At 38.8% G+C, this 15,797-nt stretch overlaps 3 protein-coding genes across 9 annotated transcripts; all 3 read left to right on the forward strand.

Annotated features, from left to right (window-relative positions):
• Positions 1–221: 221 nt before the first annotated feature.
• Positions 222–6,619, forward strand: LOC122002047. 7 transcript variants are annotated; one of them, XM_042557076.1, is made up of 7 exons: positions 230–579; positions 885–1,751; positions 3,363–3,448; positions 4,442–4,576; positions 5,177–5,383; positions 5,509–5,837; positions 6,367–6,619. In XM_042557076.1, the coding sequence occupies exons 1-5, from the start codon at positions 280–282 to the stop codon at positions 5,319–5,321; spliced, it is 1,533 nt and encodes a 510-aa protein (XP_042413010.1). In that variant the 5' UTR covers positions 230–279; the 3' UTR covers positions 5,322–5,383; positions 5,509–5,837; positions 6,367–6,619. The 7 variants fall into 7 exon arrangements, with proteins under 7 accessions (XP_042413014.1, XP_042413012.1, XP_042413013.1 ...); XM_042557075.1 differs by lacking the exon at positions 6,367–6,619 and having other exon boundaries at positions 5,509–5,950; XM_042557077.1 differs by lacking the exons at positions 5,509–5,837; positions 6,367–6,619 and having other exon boundaries at positions 225–579; positions 3,363–3,408; positions 5,177–5,229.
• On the forward strand, positions 6,510–8,443 carry LOC122002051 (uncharacterized protein At2g23090-like). Its single transcript, XM_042557084.1, has 3 exons — positions 6,510–6,735; positions 6,815–6,855; positions 8,136–8,443. Exons 1-3 carry the CDS (start codon positions 6,663–6,665, stop codon positions 8,253–8,255), a joined length of 234 nt encoding a protein of 77 aa, XP_042413018.1. The 5' UTR covers positions 6,510–6,662; the 3' UTR covers positions 8,256–8,443.
• Positions 8,444–12,227: 3,784 nt separating this feature from the next.
• LOC122002050 (elongation of fatty acids protein 3-like) lies at positions 12,228–13,757 on the forward strand. The gene has a single exon (XM_042557083.1). The coding sequence runs from the start codon at positions 12,689–12,691 to the stop codon at positions 13,631–13,633; it is 945 nt and encodes a 314-aa protein (XP_042413017.1). The 5' UTR covers positions 12,228–12,688; the 3' UTR covers positions 13,634–13,757.
• The last annotated feature ends 2,040 nt before the right edge of the window (positions 13,758–15,797 follow it).

Consider the following 15,797-nt stretch of genomic DNA (forward strand, 5'->3'; position numbering starts at 1 on the left):
TCAAATTATTTCTGTTCTAAATAAATTAATAATATTGAAATTGTTGGTCTGGAATCAAAATTGAAAAATAAAATATAAAAATAAATAATAAATAATAAATTGTTGTTCAACGTGTGAAAAAGTGCACAATACTAGTTTAATATATTTTTATTAGAATAAAAAACTTTACTACGAGAAGATTAAAAAAAATGGCAAATGGGCCAAAAAGCCCATCAGTGAATGGCTGCCGCGTAGCCACCAACCGGATGAAATGACCGGCGCTTGGCTACCACGACTTCGATGGCTATGGAGTTCCGAGCGCTCGATCTCCGCAGGATCCTTCGTCTCGTCGCTTCCACCGCTCCTCTCGGGGGAAGGTGGAAGCGGCTGCTGAGCACCGCTGATGCTGGCGCCTCCGGCGAGTTCCACAGCGGAAGCGCCTATGAGGTGCTAGGGGTACCGGAGTCGAGCTCCTTTGCGGAGATCAAGGCCTCGTTCCGTAAGCTCGCCAAGGAAACCCACCCTGATATGGTCGCATCGGGTTCGCCTGACGACGCTGCCGCCTCCGATCGCTTCCTCCACGTCCTCGCCGCTTATGAGGTAATTATCGCGGATCGTAGTCTGTTTGGCATATCGTTAGAATTTGAACAGCATGATTCAGCCCAGAACATCAATGGATGAACTATTTTCACTCGTTAGTCGTCTCTAGTTTCTTTAATTCGTTTGACGAACATCTGATTAATGCAGTCCGAATATATCTTTGGGCTTTTCATTATCCATAATCCTTTTATATTGTTGTCTTGAGAAATAAACATTAAGTACAACACACGATTACCCGGCATCCAGTTGAACCTTGTTTTGAAACATGTAAAATGGTACTCAATGTCCATTATGATTGTTTGCAGATTCTTTCCGATTCTAAGAAAAGAGCTGACTATGATAGCTATTTACTTGCTCAAAGGCAAACATTTCAAAAACGGTGTGGATTTGCTTCACCCATCTATTCCCAGAGCTCCTCACTAACGATGGCAAGACATAGCAATGTAGTGGAATGGCTAAAATGGTACAGACTTGTTGTTGATGATATTATTATGGAGAGGAGAGTAGCAACGGGCACTAGTTATTTTGATAAACTAGAAAATGAATTCTACTCGGCAATACGGATGGCATATTATGGGCCACCAATTGAGTCTATTGATCTACTTCCTGATTGTTTTGAGGCTGAAGAAAGGTCTGGATATGAAACTTCAGAGGTCCTTCAGCTAGTCTCAGGACGTGATTTGTTTGGAATTGTTAATTTGGTGGACAGACTTCCTGAATTATCTTATATTTTCCATGAAAAAATAACCAATTTTGATTATTCCATGGTTCATGGAGCTCATGAAGATGTTGAGCAGTCTATCGTGGAAGGGAAGGTTGCTCATTCAAGGAATGCCAATATTTCTGGGACAGAAATGGCTCAAAGCAGTGTGTCTGAATCAGATGCTTATAAAGACCTTGAGCTCCATATTTTTGGGAGAGTAGTTGCTGTAGCAAACAGAAGTCAGAGATGCAAATGCATTGACTTGCCAATAGTGGATTCAGAAGACCATATACATATCTTTCTGCCTACAGATGGAGCCAAAAACTCAGCTTCGTCAGGTTCCTCAGGATCAAGAACTTTACTGGGAATAGTCACGGGACTTGGGACGAGCACGGAGGAAGATTCATGCTCTGTTTATAATAGAACTGGGGTTAAAACGCACGTGATTATGAAGCATAGAACTTTACTGGTTTGTGCCTCTCCCTGTTTATGCATCGGCTACCTCTTTTTGGTCTTATTTTTCCAGCAGTTTGTGTACTTAAATACCAATATGTTATACTTCTAAATAATTAAATTTCTATAATTGTTATAATATGCAGATTGAATACATCTATGCCACACCAGTAGTGGAACAAATCATAGACAAGGTCACAGGTGGAACAATTGACAGTCTTTTTTCCATTTATCCTTTTAGTTCGGGTAGAAAATGGATTGAATACTGACTTAAAGTGGACATCAGTTTTTGTCCATCAGTATTATTCTGCTTCAAAAATTGCTGTCCAAGCCTGTCAATGGTCCTGTCCATGTCCATTGAGTTTTCATCCAATAGTCATGTCAAAATGTGAGAATTGATGAGGATATTTTGTAAGCATAGGACAGGTAAAACTAAAAAATGGGAAACTAATATAAAAACCTGGTTTCTATTGTTTAAAGAAAAGGTAAAAATGAAAAAGGAACATAGAAAATATTATGCTGGACTTTGACTAAATAGTAATTGTTTTTAGTTTATTCAACAACAATTGGAATCTCTCCATTTATCTGGATTCTTGAATATTTAAACATGTCTGGATTTGGGCATATATGCAAAAGATTATCACTACAATTTAGGCTAGATGGATTTTCACAGGAATGCAATGTGGCAGGTACATTTGTGCACATACTTTCATCCTTACAATTTGAGCCCTTTGCTAAAAGATGAAGTTTTTGGGACAAGCAGTTCAAATGATCTTTAGCATTCGAATCCTTTTTGTATTCTCAATTGTAGTAGTTTATTTTTAAAATTGTTGTTGCTATGTGACCAAAAGGTCACAGGTTCGAATCCTGGAAACAACCTCTTGCAAAATGCAGGTAAGGCAGCGTACAATGGATCCTTTCCCGGGATCCCGCATGGCGGGAGCTTCATGCACCGGGCTGCCTTTTTTTAATTGTAGTAGTTTATTTTTAAAATTCAACGATACATTTTACAAACAATTATATCATACAACAAGGCTACTTTATGTTTAAAAAGAAAGGCCGGTTTTTGGTCTCTAACATGGATATAGTGCAGTATTTATGCTTCACTGCTTAACATGAATATCATTGTTTTATTTTCAGTGCATATATTTTGCAATTTTTTGGAACTTTATTATGCTTCATGTATAACAAATCTCTTTTGTCCTTCTCTTTTGTTTATACAAGCAATCCTTTTCTTGTGGTGCACAGCTACATGTTGATCATGTATCTAATATTATTCACTTGCATTTTCTAATGCATCATACCAAACTTAATACAATAATTTTCCTACATGATGTACTGTTCATTTATTCTGTTTTGCAGATAAGAATTTCTTTCTCATTACTTCACTTTTAGACAGTATGTTAGAACCACATAGGATACAGAAACATCTGTAACAATTGAAAATAAAATCATTTGTATCAAGCAGATTAGTTTGTGATTCACTTGGTATGATAAAGGTAAAAGATGCAAGTTGACTTTGGGTTATTTTCAGGACAGATGTCATTTTTGTTCATTCTGTTTCAGCATCTCTCACTTTGATCTATTTACTGCAATTTGCGCTTTGAGATTGCCTTCATAATCCCAGGTTAAACACATGCATTGGTTTCAAGTTCAAGATGAAGCTTTAACTTGTGAGTGTCGATGTAGTAGAGCTTGCTTACCACCTAGCAAGTAGGTATTATGTTAGTCATGGTTCTATTTGTTACATAAACTGCATGAGGACTTTTACTCAGGTTTACTAAAACTAGTTTTCTGTCTTTAAATTCATAGTTGCTGGTAGGCATTAAATGAAAATTATTTTCCTTATACTTTAAAAGATTGCTAGACTTGGAAAAGGCCTTTATTTATTTATTGAAAAAGATGAGATATATATTTCTGTACCAAGTGTGACCATTCTTGATCAATATTTTGTAAATGGATTCTTGAATTTTTTTTACATTAATTTCTTTACTCAACTTGATTCTTGCATATCAATCACTTTTATCTGCAGATGACCCATACCATCATGATGTTGGATATTTCTAAGATAATAATGTAAAGTAGGACTAGCCTAGGTGGCTAATCAACCCTCCTGTTGGGTTAGCCTAGAACAAAACTAATGAATGAAGATAGAAAGTTAGATAAAAGATTTAAAATGATAAAAAAAAAAAAATATATATATATATATATAGGAAAATAATAAAGGTTATAAATCTAAACTCTAAAATACAAATTCGATTCAAAATGTAAAGATGGATGGATCATCTGAATGCAAACACAAATTTGTGCAAATGGTTTTTTTATTTTCTAATCTAGCATTGTGCCTGATACTTGATTTGGTGAACATATATTGAAATAAAATGATAAAATTGATTGAAATATTACAAGTGATATGGTGTTATACAGAGGCCAGTAGAGGATGAGATTTATTTTACTACCCATTGGTAATTGGAACAATTACTTGACACTGATGACAACAATGAAGAAATCTTCCATAATTGTGACAATTCTTGGAGTAGTTTGCCTCAAAATTGCACATTCAAACTCAGTATTGGATCGGTCCTAGTTGAATTTGAAATTGGAAAATCTTTAAGGCTGTAATATTGAACTATTACTTCCTAGTTGTAATGGTTTAGCAGCACAGTATTCCTGATTGTCTTTGGTATTAACAAGATGATGTTACAGATATTGGCTGTTTGAACCTCGATGTAGCCTTCATGATATTGGTGGCTGGTATATTGAAACATATGGACGGAACAAGAAGGGAAAGACCATCCTATCTAGAAGACAGTGGGATGGTATGATTGAACACCCTGAAAAGTAAGTCCATGGACTCTGTTTAGATCATAATTTCTCAGATGTTCATTTCCTATCTCTTCGACAATGAGTATACCTAAAAAATTAGAATCATATTTTTATTTATAATTCATCTACTAGTCATAACCACAATTCATACTTTATAATTGTATGAAGCACCTGCTTATCTCATTTATGAATGCACTTCACTATGTAATTAAATCACTGGTGTCTATCTCACCCTTCATTTCTGTGAGGATTTTATGGTTAACAATGATTCTTTCTCATCATTCCATTTCCTTCTTATTGATGAATGAAATGTGTAGGTTACACCTCAGATTGCATTATATGATATGCAAACTTCCAACATGATTTCTATTTACACATCAATTCCTTTATATGTATCTGAAACGAGCAGAGAAATGCTTAGATGAAATTGAACGTTTTTATTGAATTACATTTTTATAAATTGGAAATTGAACTTATAATACTTTGTTTACTTGAAGTAGAAAACGGTATCCATTGGTCTTATTGGCATCACAGAAGCACTTTATCTTTCCACAGCTGATGTTTAATAAGAATCTATAACTAGCAATCTTATGGTTCATGATAACCTAAATGCAGGAGATTACATCCTGCTATTTATTTGATTGCTCTGGCGTACCGGACATTAGATCTTGAACATGCAAAAAGGAGCCAAAGGAAAATTAAGGATTTTTTTGAGCCTTATTATTTTAGCATTCGCCGATGGTGGCAGCAGATGACATAATTGGATATAATTTGAAGTTCCAGTAAAGGAGAAACTATTTCATTTTTGAGACGACGATCAGGGTATTGAATCCCTCTTTCTCCTTTGCTCTGTGATTGAAACTAACCTTATTCTTTGAGCCATTTCTTTTTTCTAAAATCATGATAATGCAAGCAACTTTTCTGAAAGTGCATGTAATGTTGAACAGGTTCAACTAAGCATATCCTTCGTGGGATTGCATTGATAGTGAGTTGGGTTACAGAAATAGCCTGAAGAAACATGGAAATTTTGAAGCATTTATATTGCTTTCTTGCCAACTGCTATAGTTGGGGGTGTTTCAAGCTCGTCTTATGCACAGTGACATGTCATATCTGATTTCGTCCAGCATTCCAAATAGTTTGGAGCAAACACAACTTGATACGACAAATGCAATACAGATCATTGGCCACTATATCTGCTAGACGGTTCCAAGAACTCTCATGCTATGGGTTTATCGCAAAGCTGCCGAATGAGGGTAGTGGAGTTTAGCATTGGAAGGTACATGCGCCCTTGGTAATTTAAATAACTGTTGTATATATTCATCCAGTAATGGAGTAATAATGTGGCAATCATAGTATCACTTTATTGGAATAAAAATTGTCATTTCATAATTGGATTGACTTAACGGTCTTGGTTGGAGGATAAAATGATAGAATATGAAAACTTTGCGGATATTTTGACAATCTAATAACCCCGGGAGTATTTTGAAAAGGTAAGTAAATTTTGGGATGGTTGATCAAAAAATATATATATTTGTTATGTAGGATAAGAAAATGTCGTTATTTTACATGCTTTTTATTCCATTAATCTTGTGTACTAATTTCCTCGCAAACTACGGAAATATTTATTCAGGCAAAAAAAGATATGTTAAATGTAACCTATTCTTTTTAAAATTTATCTAATAATTCGTCATGCAACGTTAGTTATATTTACTTCTTTTTTTTTGAAAATGTGAATATGTTTGAGAAAATATGTTATGGACGTCAGATTAAATGTATTTATTAACCCTTTTAAATAAATGATTTAGATACATATAAAAGGGAGACCAAGTAAATTTGAACCTTCCGCACATTGATGAGAGCCTAATCAAATCAACCAAGGCCCGGCCCCGATATATTGCTTCATCGGAGCCGTTCCTACGCATCGCCCACAGTTTTTTAACGGCACACGTCTCTTCTCCTTCTCTTGCATCCGCTCTTCTTATCCCTCGCCCAACCTACGCTTTTCTCTTTCCTACCAAATTCTACTCTCCTTGCCGACAGATCGGCTTTGATTCGATCCAAAAGAAAAAAGGAAAAAAGAGCTGCGAAGAAGAGATCGGCGATGGGGGGCGGTAATGGCCAGAAGTCGAAGGCAGCCCGCGAGAAGAACATGGAGAAGAATAAGCCTACCAAGGGTAACTCCAGATCCGTGTTGTTTGTCGCCTGAGGATTTGATTTATTTTTATCCTTCATCATTTTTGTTTCGTTGGGCAGGGAGTCAGCTGGAATCGAACAAAAAGTCTATGACCATCCAGGTTTGCTTCCTTTGCTTGTATTTTTCTATTGTCGCTCTTCTTTTTCTTTAGATTGTCTTTGTCTCATTCGATTTCTGGTTGGAGTATGGAGGATTTGGGATATAGTTGGAGGGAATTCCTTGGTTTTTGATTCTGAATTAGATTAAGTGGATGCGTATTTGGAAGCTTGTGGACTATCCATGACAAAATTGTGCAAATTCGCTGTCAGTTTCGTATGGAGTGTTTAATCAATGTTTTTCCTGAGACGGTAATTTAAATGTGTAGCATGGATCTTCCGTAGATATTAGCCTTGCTTATAGTTCAATATCTAAGGATCCGTGTATCCGACCCCAAGTAGTTGGGAATAACTGTGTTTGTTGTTGTTGTTGTTGTTGTTGTCATATAATTGTTGAATGCATTTTGTTTATGATGCAACCTCTAAGCTTTTTATAAACCTGAAATTTATGAAAGTTAGCTTTAATTGTTAGCAGCAGCTACAATATTCGTATTAAGTTCTATTGCAAATTTCATTTATTGTGTAATAATTAATCTAGTAAGTAATATCAGTATAAGCTACAACTAGTACTTGATCCATTGTTTTGTACAAGTCGTTCATGCGGTCGCTTATGCACTACCATATTCTTATCACTTCAATCTTCAATTTGGGCATCTTGACCAAACTAGTTGCTAGTACATTAATACTCTCCAACTTATTGTTTTTAGAAAAAGAGAGGTTACTTATTTACTGTATGTTTGTTACAATCGCAAAGAGTCAATATATCTAAAGGGAAGATAGGTGTAAAGCACCGGTTAAAGATTCATCAAACTCCATGCTTCTATCATTTTTTCCGAAAAATCACTTGCAATATATGCATATGTTTGGTAACCTTTGTGTTTGTCTTGTCCAACCAAATTCGTGTTTGCTAAACGACTACTTATCCTAGCTTATGTGACTACTGCAATGTAACTTGGATACAACTCCTTTACACATCCCTTTTAAAATGATTTGTGGCATGCCATTTTTTTCTTAAAATCAAAGATGAAGCTAATGTTTTTTTTAAACAAAAAAAAAATGCACCCTTGTTTTGCTTGTTTTAAGATGCAGTGTAGTTACTACCATATTTCTTGAAGCAATGCTCAGTGTTTGGACATCAACAATGTCGAAGTCCTTTCACCTACTGCTATCTGTGAATTAGTTTCTTATTTCATTATCAACCATTTAAGTAGAAGTCTCATTATTTATTATTTAATAAGCTGATGGTGTTCTTTTTCTAACTATACGCTTGTTGATGTGAATCCAGTGCAAGGTATGCATGCAGACTTTTATGTGTACTACGTCAGAAGTCAAGTGTAGAGAGCACGCTGAAGCAAAGCATCCCAAGAATGATATCTATCAGTGCTTCCCCCACCTTAAGCAGTAGTAATGCAAGACTCAAAGTAAACAAAAGAAATTCAAATTAGTTATGGGAGAAAAAATATTGATGGTATGGGTAATATGGCTATAATTTGGTCTACTTGTATGCCTGTCAACTTGATGTTAAATTCACGTCTCTTAAGTGTGTCGAACTGTTTAAGAAAATGAACATGCTTCTGGCAATGGTTCCTGTTATTGTGCTTGTGCAGCCCCTCTTGGTATTTATGTTCAATTCAACCACCTTCCGTTCTGATTCACTCTTAAGTTTTATTTGAACTTTTTTCGAGTTCCTTTTAAGAGCAAAATGCAAGCAATTGCAAAACTTGAATATGTAGATTCCTTTTAATTTAATTTTCTGGGGGTTCAAGTTCTTGATTTGCAAACAAGGCAAAATCAACATCATATTTCTGGGCTTCAAAGCCGATGGACGGAAGCTTGGCCCAGCCCAAAACCCGATACATGGATTAAGCCGACAAGGGCACACTATATATATTCCACGCTAACTAAGGACGCAGTAAACCGCACTTGAAACCTTCGATCGTCGGCTAGGGTTTTGCCTTGAGTTCGCCATGTTCAACATGCCGCGGCGCCCGGACAAGGCCACGGCCTACAAGCAGCTAAGGACTCACCTAGCCTTCATGGGCGCCTGGGTCTCCGTCATCCGCCTCGCCCCGTATGTCCTCCACTTCCTGACCAAGGAGAAGGAGGAGCTCAAGCTCGAGCTTTGATGGATCTTTTTATTTCCAGGTTCTTGCTTTCTTAGCCTTATCTGCCCATCTTTTAGATTTGTGAAATTTCTTGTTTGATAGTGATCATAGAGAATTTTTTTCCTTATAAGTTAGATCCTCTCGATTCCTCTCGTTTTCGCACATCTTTCATAACCTACAGTCATTGGAGGCTGCATATGGTTGCCCTTGCTGGAACTTGGTCAATTATGTCATTGCTAGGAGAAATTCATTGTTCATGAGTTGGATCAACCATGACCATATCATAATTCTGATTGCTTTGGTGATCCTCACTTGCATTTCTCATAAATTGCAACTGCAATCATCAGTGAAGCTCACTTGCCCAATGCCATAATGAATTATCACCCCCTCCAATCTGATCCCTTCTTGCTCCACCTTCCTGAAGCAACTTTGTATGATTTATTAGTTTGTATACTTGCTACATCTCTATCTTAAAGCTTGGAAGCTTAGCTCTCTTTATTTGCCCATAAATACTAAAATCAGGTTTCATAATCTTCCCCACAATCAGTAGAGTTAGCTTGTCGCCCTAGTCAGTCGTCTGAGATTGTTGTTGGATGTGGAATGCCTCTCCAACTTTCAAATTATTTCATTTTGGTAGCTCTCGTTAGCTCTCGTTCTGGGGAAAGGAGACATGGATGAGAACTACAATCATTGCAGAAGAATTACGTGTAATCAACTACTGCACTATCTTCAATATTGGATGATTTTTTTTCATTATGTGTTGCTCAAACAATTATCATTCTGGTAGTTTGTAATTGCTGAAGTTTTGGCAATACAGATAGATCGGCCCAAACAAACTGGTGAAATTTGACTTTTTTGTTGCACCTATTTTATGCCCTTTTTATAGTCAATATTCTCTACATTAATTTTCCTTATTTTTCTAGATTTCAGGTTCAATTCAGTTTGTGTATTTTCAGCAAGTAGAGGAGCTAGTGATTACAGTTCACTTATCCCAACCATGTGCTAAAGTTTATTCAAACGTTAAATGTCTACTTGGATGAGTAATTTGACCGAGCTGTTTCATAAACCAACGTTTTAATTTCTATGCGTTGGATTCCAGTGCCACCTAATTTATCTTCTTGTCATGCTTCATATTTTGATGTCAAGTTAATAACGCCATTGCTTCCTTGTTATGTGATTTCGTTGCCGTGTTTCCATGTTAATTTATCCATGGCAGTGTTTTCAACTTTTCAGTTCATAGAAAATAAATAAGTCACAGTCAATTCTCATATGCTAACACTCATTCCCCACCTTTCTATATTTCTTTCCTACTGTCCCCTCGGGGCGGTACAGGCATTGAGTGTTGTCACATAAGGTTTTTGGGATAACACTTGGTGTGTCCGAGCATGTCTCTCTTCATGCCTTACCACTTACACTAATGGTTAGTCATCCGTGATTTACTTCCTTCGTGATGGTCTAAAGATGACTTGGCGAGGGCACTTGGCGAGGGCACTGGGATGAACGAATTGTCTTTCTGTCATCTCTTCCTCCCACCTGTCCACCTTATCTTTATACTATTCTCTTATTTCAAAACCTATTGCTACCACCTTATCCTACAACTTCTCTACCTTTTTCATATCTTTATAAAATTCTCCAATGCTAACGCCTATCGCTACCATTTCATCCTTTAACCACTCCACCTTTTTCAAATCATTATAGCCTTCCATTAAGCAAATTACGAGTGGCTGCTGTATTTTCTGTTATCACTAGAAAGTGGTAAAAGTGATTGTTTTTAGTTTTGCAATTAAAATAAATATAAGTTACAACTTGTAAGTTGGCCTGTTTACTTCTCTGACACCGAACATGAACAAAGAGTAGGGGCCTACAATTTAGTGTGGACGAACTATTGAGTATGATATCAATTTTTATTGGGCTGGTAGATAGAGGATGCCCCTCTCTCTGTTATTGATGCTGATTGAGCAACCTCCTCCCAGGTTTGGTAGGCATTAGGGCAGAGGGAAAATGACCACTTTTAACTTTATTGGGATAAGGTGGTGAAGTTATGGCTGGCTAAGATTTTACCATGGAATGAAATAAAATAGTGCGACTCCGGTAGGTTTTAATGTACTTTGCATTGTTTACAAAGCAACTTTAAGCTAAGAGGTTGCACAAGGCGAAATTGCTCCTCCAGTGCTCCTGTCGCACTCAATATAAGATATCACTAGAGAGATAAATCATGATAATCGAGAGGATAAGAAGTGGATGGGGTGAGAGACACAGGGTTCGGAGATTTATGTCTCGACATCCTTATGATTAGACTCCGTGTTCTTAGCTGCAAACGTAATTATCATTTATCATCTTGGATAACTCTGTGGGATTAACTTTAAGTTAAGAGGCGCACATAGAACATAGACACAGTGGTTGGATGGGTAGTCAGTCACACCCGATCGATTTTTTGCTTTGCCTTTAGAGAGGTGGAGGTTGCTGCTTCTCGACCCATCCAAGCTTGGATTTCACGTTGGAAAATGAACGGAGGCCACGCGAGATCCATAGCAACTTTTGCCATATCCTACTACAAGAAAAAAGAAAAAAAAAAGGAAATTCTTTTGATATTTTATTTTGCTTTCCTACTTTTCTTCGCTCTTTAAAAATATGTAATAAGAGTCAAAATTGTTTTAAAAATATATGATAATTCGTTTTGAACTTTACAAATCATATGTTTTTAGATGAGTTTGGGCAAGGGCCAAGGAATTCTATGCAAACATATCTACCTTACTCTTCTTCCTTTGAAATTGATAAATCAATTCAGCAAATCTAGAAAATAAATAGTCATCGATCAATTCTAGAAGCATCCAGAGGGGAAGCATGGCTCTACCAATTCATTAATTAATAAACGTGTTTAAAAAACAAATAAATAACAAACCAAATAAAAAAAACAAAATATTTGTTAGCAGGAAGAAAAAAAATGAGAATGATAATTTATTATTATTATTATTATTATTATTATTATTAAAAACAAAGCATTGAAATTCAAACATGCTTCATTTCATCTAGAATTTCATCGTCCAACTTTGACTTTTCATTGGAAAATAAACCAAAAAGATTTGGGTCACGTGGCCTGGGAGTTGTTAATTTTCTAGATAGGGATAAATTAATTTTTACGTCCTATATTTATGAAAATATAAACAACAGCTTAAATAAACTAAATCGCCGCAGATGCAAAATTTTGATATCGTTTTCAGATGTTGATAACAGAACTTAATGAAATGACCTGAACATGAAATCCGAAGCCTTTCTCGTTGAAAATAAGTTTCCTTTCCAGACCTAAGATCTTAATATGTGATCAATTAGCACCCAGGTAAAATTAAGTTAATTTTTAGGGACAGAACTTGGTAAAAAGTAATTATGCTGGCTCCCGGTGGAGTTAAATTACATATACTACTAATATTTGGAAAACGTCTGACATATGAAGATGATATTTATCTAGAGGTTAATTACAATTTTTTTGATTTATTTTTTCATTGATGGTCATGAGACTGACTGACCGTATTTTTCCTGTAATTTATATGTGATCGATCATCCATCTACCTTCTCAGTCAATTGAGCTCCTCCATATTTGTCCTGACGTGGGCGCTGGGTAAAAGCTTGCCTTTGCCACTTTATATGTGATCGATCATCTTCTGACGCTGACGAAATCTAATGAACGTACGCGTTCAAGCTGCGATTTTGGTTTGGATTTTGAAGGATAAGATCGATGGAGATGAAGGCGATCAATAGCAGCATGACCACAAGCATCAGCACGACCAGGGGAGTAGGAGGAGGAGCAGCAACAGCAGCAGCCGCCGGAATCACATATTGGCTTGCGGAGCACCCGGTGATCGTCGGATTCCGGTGGAGCCACGCCCACTCCTTCGGGTCCACCTGGTCCTTCCTCGTAGAGTTCCTAATCCTTAACGCCCTCGCCGCCGCCTCCCTCAACCTCCTCCTCCGCCTCCTTCGCATCCACCAACCCCTCCCTCTCGGCCCTCTTCTCGCCGTCCACTCCTTCGCCATGTCCCTTTCCTCCGCAGCCATCTTTCTCGGCATGCTCCTCTCCGTCGCCGCCGAGATCCGCGACACCCGCTGGTCCTGGGGCGGCCGCTCCGCCACCACCCCGCTCCGCTGGCTCCTCTGCTTCCCGCCAGGCACCCGCCCCTCTGGCCGCGTCTTCTTCTGGTCCTACGCCTTCTACCTCTCCCGGTTCCTCCATCTCCTCCGCACCTTCCTCCACATCCTCCGCCGTCGCCGCCGCACCCTCGCCGGCGTCTTTCGCCACTCCGCCCGCCTCTGCATGTCCTTCCTCTGGCTGGAGTTCTCGCAGTCGTTTCAAGTCGTCGTCATACTCTGCTCCACTCTGGCGCAGGCCGTCGTCTTCGGCCACCGGTTCTGGGTCGGCGTCGGGCTGCCGGCGGCCTCCCGGAGCGGACCGTTACTGATGCTGGCCTTCCAGGCGACGCTCACCGGCTGCAACCTCGTCTGCGACCTCGCCGTGCTCCTCCTCCACTTCGCTAAGGGCGGCGGGTGCAACGGCATCGGCGCGTGGGTCTTCAACTCCATCCTCAACGCTGTTCTCCTCCTCCTCTTCGTCGACAAGACGACAGACGAGGTCTTGGAGGAAAACGGCGCCGCCCGCCATAAGAAGCAATATACTTGTCAATAATTTCCATGAAAGCTCAAAAACAGGGAGCTCAATTCCTTGAGTTATTCTTCTGCAAAGTTGTTTATAATCTTTTCTTTTTCTACTTCAATCTTCAAAGAAGAGCCCTTTTTTTCTCTCTTACAAATTAACTCAGAAGAAGGATAAATCTTTCCATAACAATGCAATCCAAGAAATTGCAGCTTCGACAAACAATCACAACAATATTTGGAGCTCGATCAATCTGATTCCTGTAAGGAAAAACAGGGGAACAGTTAAATTTAGTTGGAGTTTTATATACATTGTTAATTAAATCACAAGAAGTGGTTGACCCTCAGCTCTTTATCACCTATTTAACTATGTTAAAGCACCCACGTTTTTCTTTAAAAAATATCTAAGATTCTGAATTTTGAATAGCCCTTTCCCAGCAACAAAAGGTGTGGTTGGAGACCATGTTTCTAAACAGACCAATTGGATCGGATTGGATCGATTAATTCAACTGGCTGGTTAATGAACCTGGACGAGAGGAACTTGAATGGAGGAACTAGAGATAGAACCCTAAGAAGTCATGTTAGGATCGGATCAGCAAAATGGGGTTTAGAGGAGGAGGTTATTTTTAAGTTTGTCTCATGTAAGATACAATAAGCATTCTATAAATGGACATACCAACAATGTTCATATGTTTTTGCCCATTTTAAGTCTAAAAATGTAAATAATCGAAGGAAAAAAAAAGAGATTTTGATATTCTAAAATATAATTTAAATTAAATTTGCAATTTTTGGCCCACCCATTCACACAATACACATTTTGTCTGGATCTCTTTCTTTTTCTTTTCTTTTTTTCCAATCTCAAAAGCATGATCATACTGTAACGCTCAACTTAATCCAACTTGGGAGGTTATCGTGATCAAGTCGTTGCATTAAAAAGTTGGAAAACCTTTTTCCAGAAAAAAAGACTGATAACTGAAATGATTTATTTTATTGTCTTTGTTTGGTTGTGTAACTTGTGTTTGCGTTGGCTTGTATATTCGACGAAAAAAAAAAAAACTATTGAGTGATCCATTTACATTATTAAGGTATGTTTGGTTCAAATTATCATATATAATTTTAATTATATAATTATCAAGTAATCATATAATCAAGATTATGGAAAATAAAATATAACTAAATGTTGTTTGATTCAACATAGGTAATGTAACAAAAACTTGTTTGTTTGAAGGTTTTAATAAATAACCTAGTTTAATATTTTACTATTGATGCGGATATTACTTGAGGGCAGAGAGGGAATAAAGAGGAAGGAGGGCAGTTTGGTCATTTGGCTGGAGCAGGGTTCTTGTTTTAAGGGCGCACTGTTCATTGTGGAAGGGGGAGGGTTCGGTGCTTTGAGCGGCCACGAAGAAAGGGACTGACTTCCTCTCACACTCCTTGCCGACACTGGCGTCGGCGATCGACCACTCTCCTTCTCTACCTCCTCTCCTCTGACTTCTTCGTGCTGGCACTGCCAACGTCAAGAGGAGGGCTGCTTCGGGCTAGGTTCCGCCTCAACCAACACAACAAGGGGTTCCGGCTCCTCCTTAGTCCTCCGTCGTGGCCGCCAGACAAATCCGCCGACGACGACCATTTTCGGGGCCACCTCCTCCTTCCTACGACCTCGATACCTTTCGCCGCTGCCGCCGGCACCGCGCATCGTCGACGCCGCCCAGGAGGTTGTCTCCGCTACCAGCGGTCGCCGCCGCTGTCGAAGTCACCTCTATTGCCTGCTGTCACCACCGCCACAACCTCCAGCGGCCACCTCCAGCGACCACATCCAGTAGTCGACTCCAACGGGCGACGTCGCTTCCGGTGGTCTTCATCGCTGTCGCAGCCGCCTCCATCGGCTGCTACCATCGCTGTCTCAGCCTCCAGCGACCACTGCTGCCACCCCCACCATCGGTTGACCTACGACCTCCATGATTTGTATTGTGCTTGTTGTGTTGTGTTCCGACCATCGAGCCGTTGAGTTATTGGTATTGTCCGGCCTGCGTGTCGTATGTCGGCCTGCGAGCCGAGAGGGTGTTCGGCCTTCGTGCCGCTATTGTACTTCGACTTTCGTGTCCCTATTCCGGCCTGCGAGCCGATGTTGTGATTAGATCGCTCGTCGTCTGACAGATCCATGTCATGTCCGGCTTGGAGCCGCAGGAGTCAGTTAC

This window comes from Zingiber officinale, chromosome 7A, assembly GCF_018446385.1.
Source record: "Zingiber officinale cultivar Zhangliang chromosome 7A, Zo_v1.1, whole genome shotgun sequence".
Classification (NCBI taxonomy): Eukaryota; Viridiplantae; Streptophyta; class Magnoliopsida; order Zingiberales; family Zingiberaceae; genus Zingiber; species Zingiber officinale.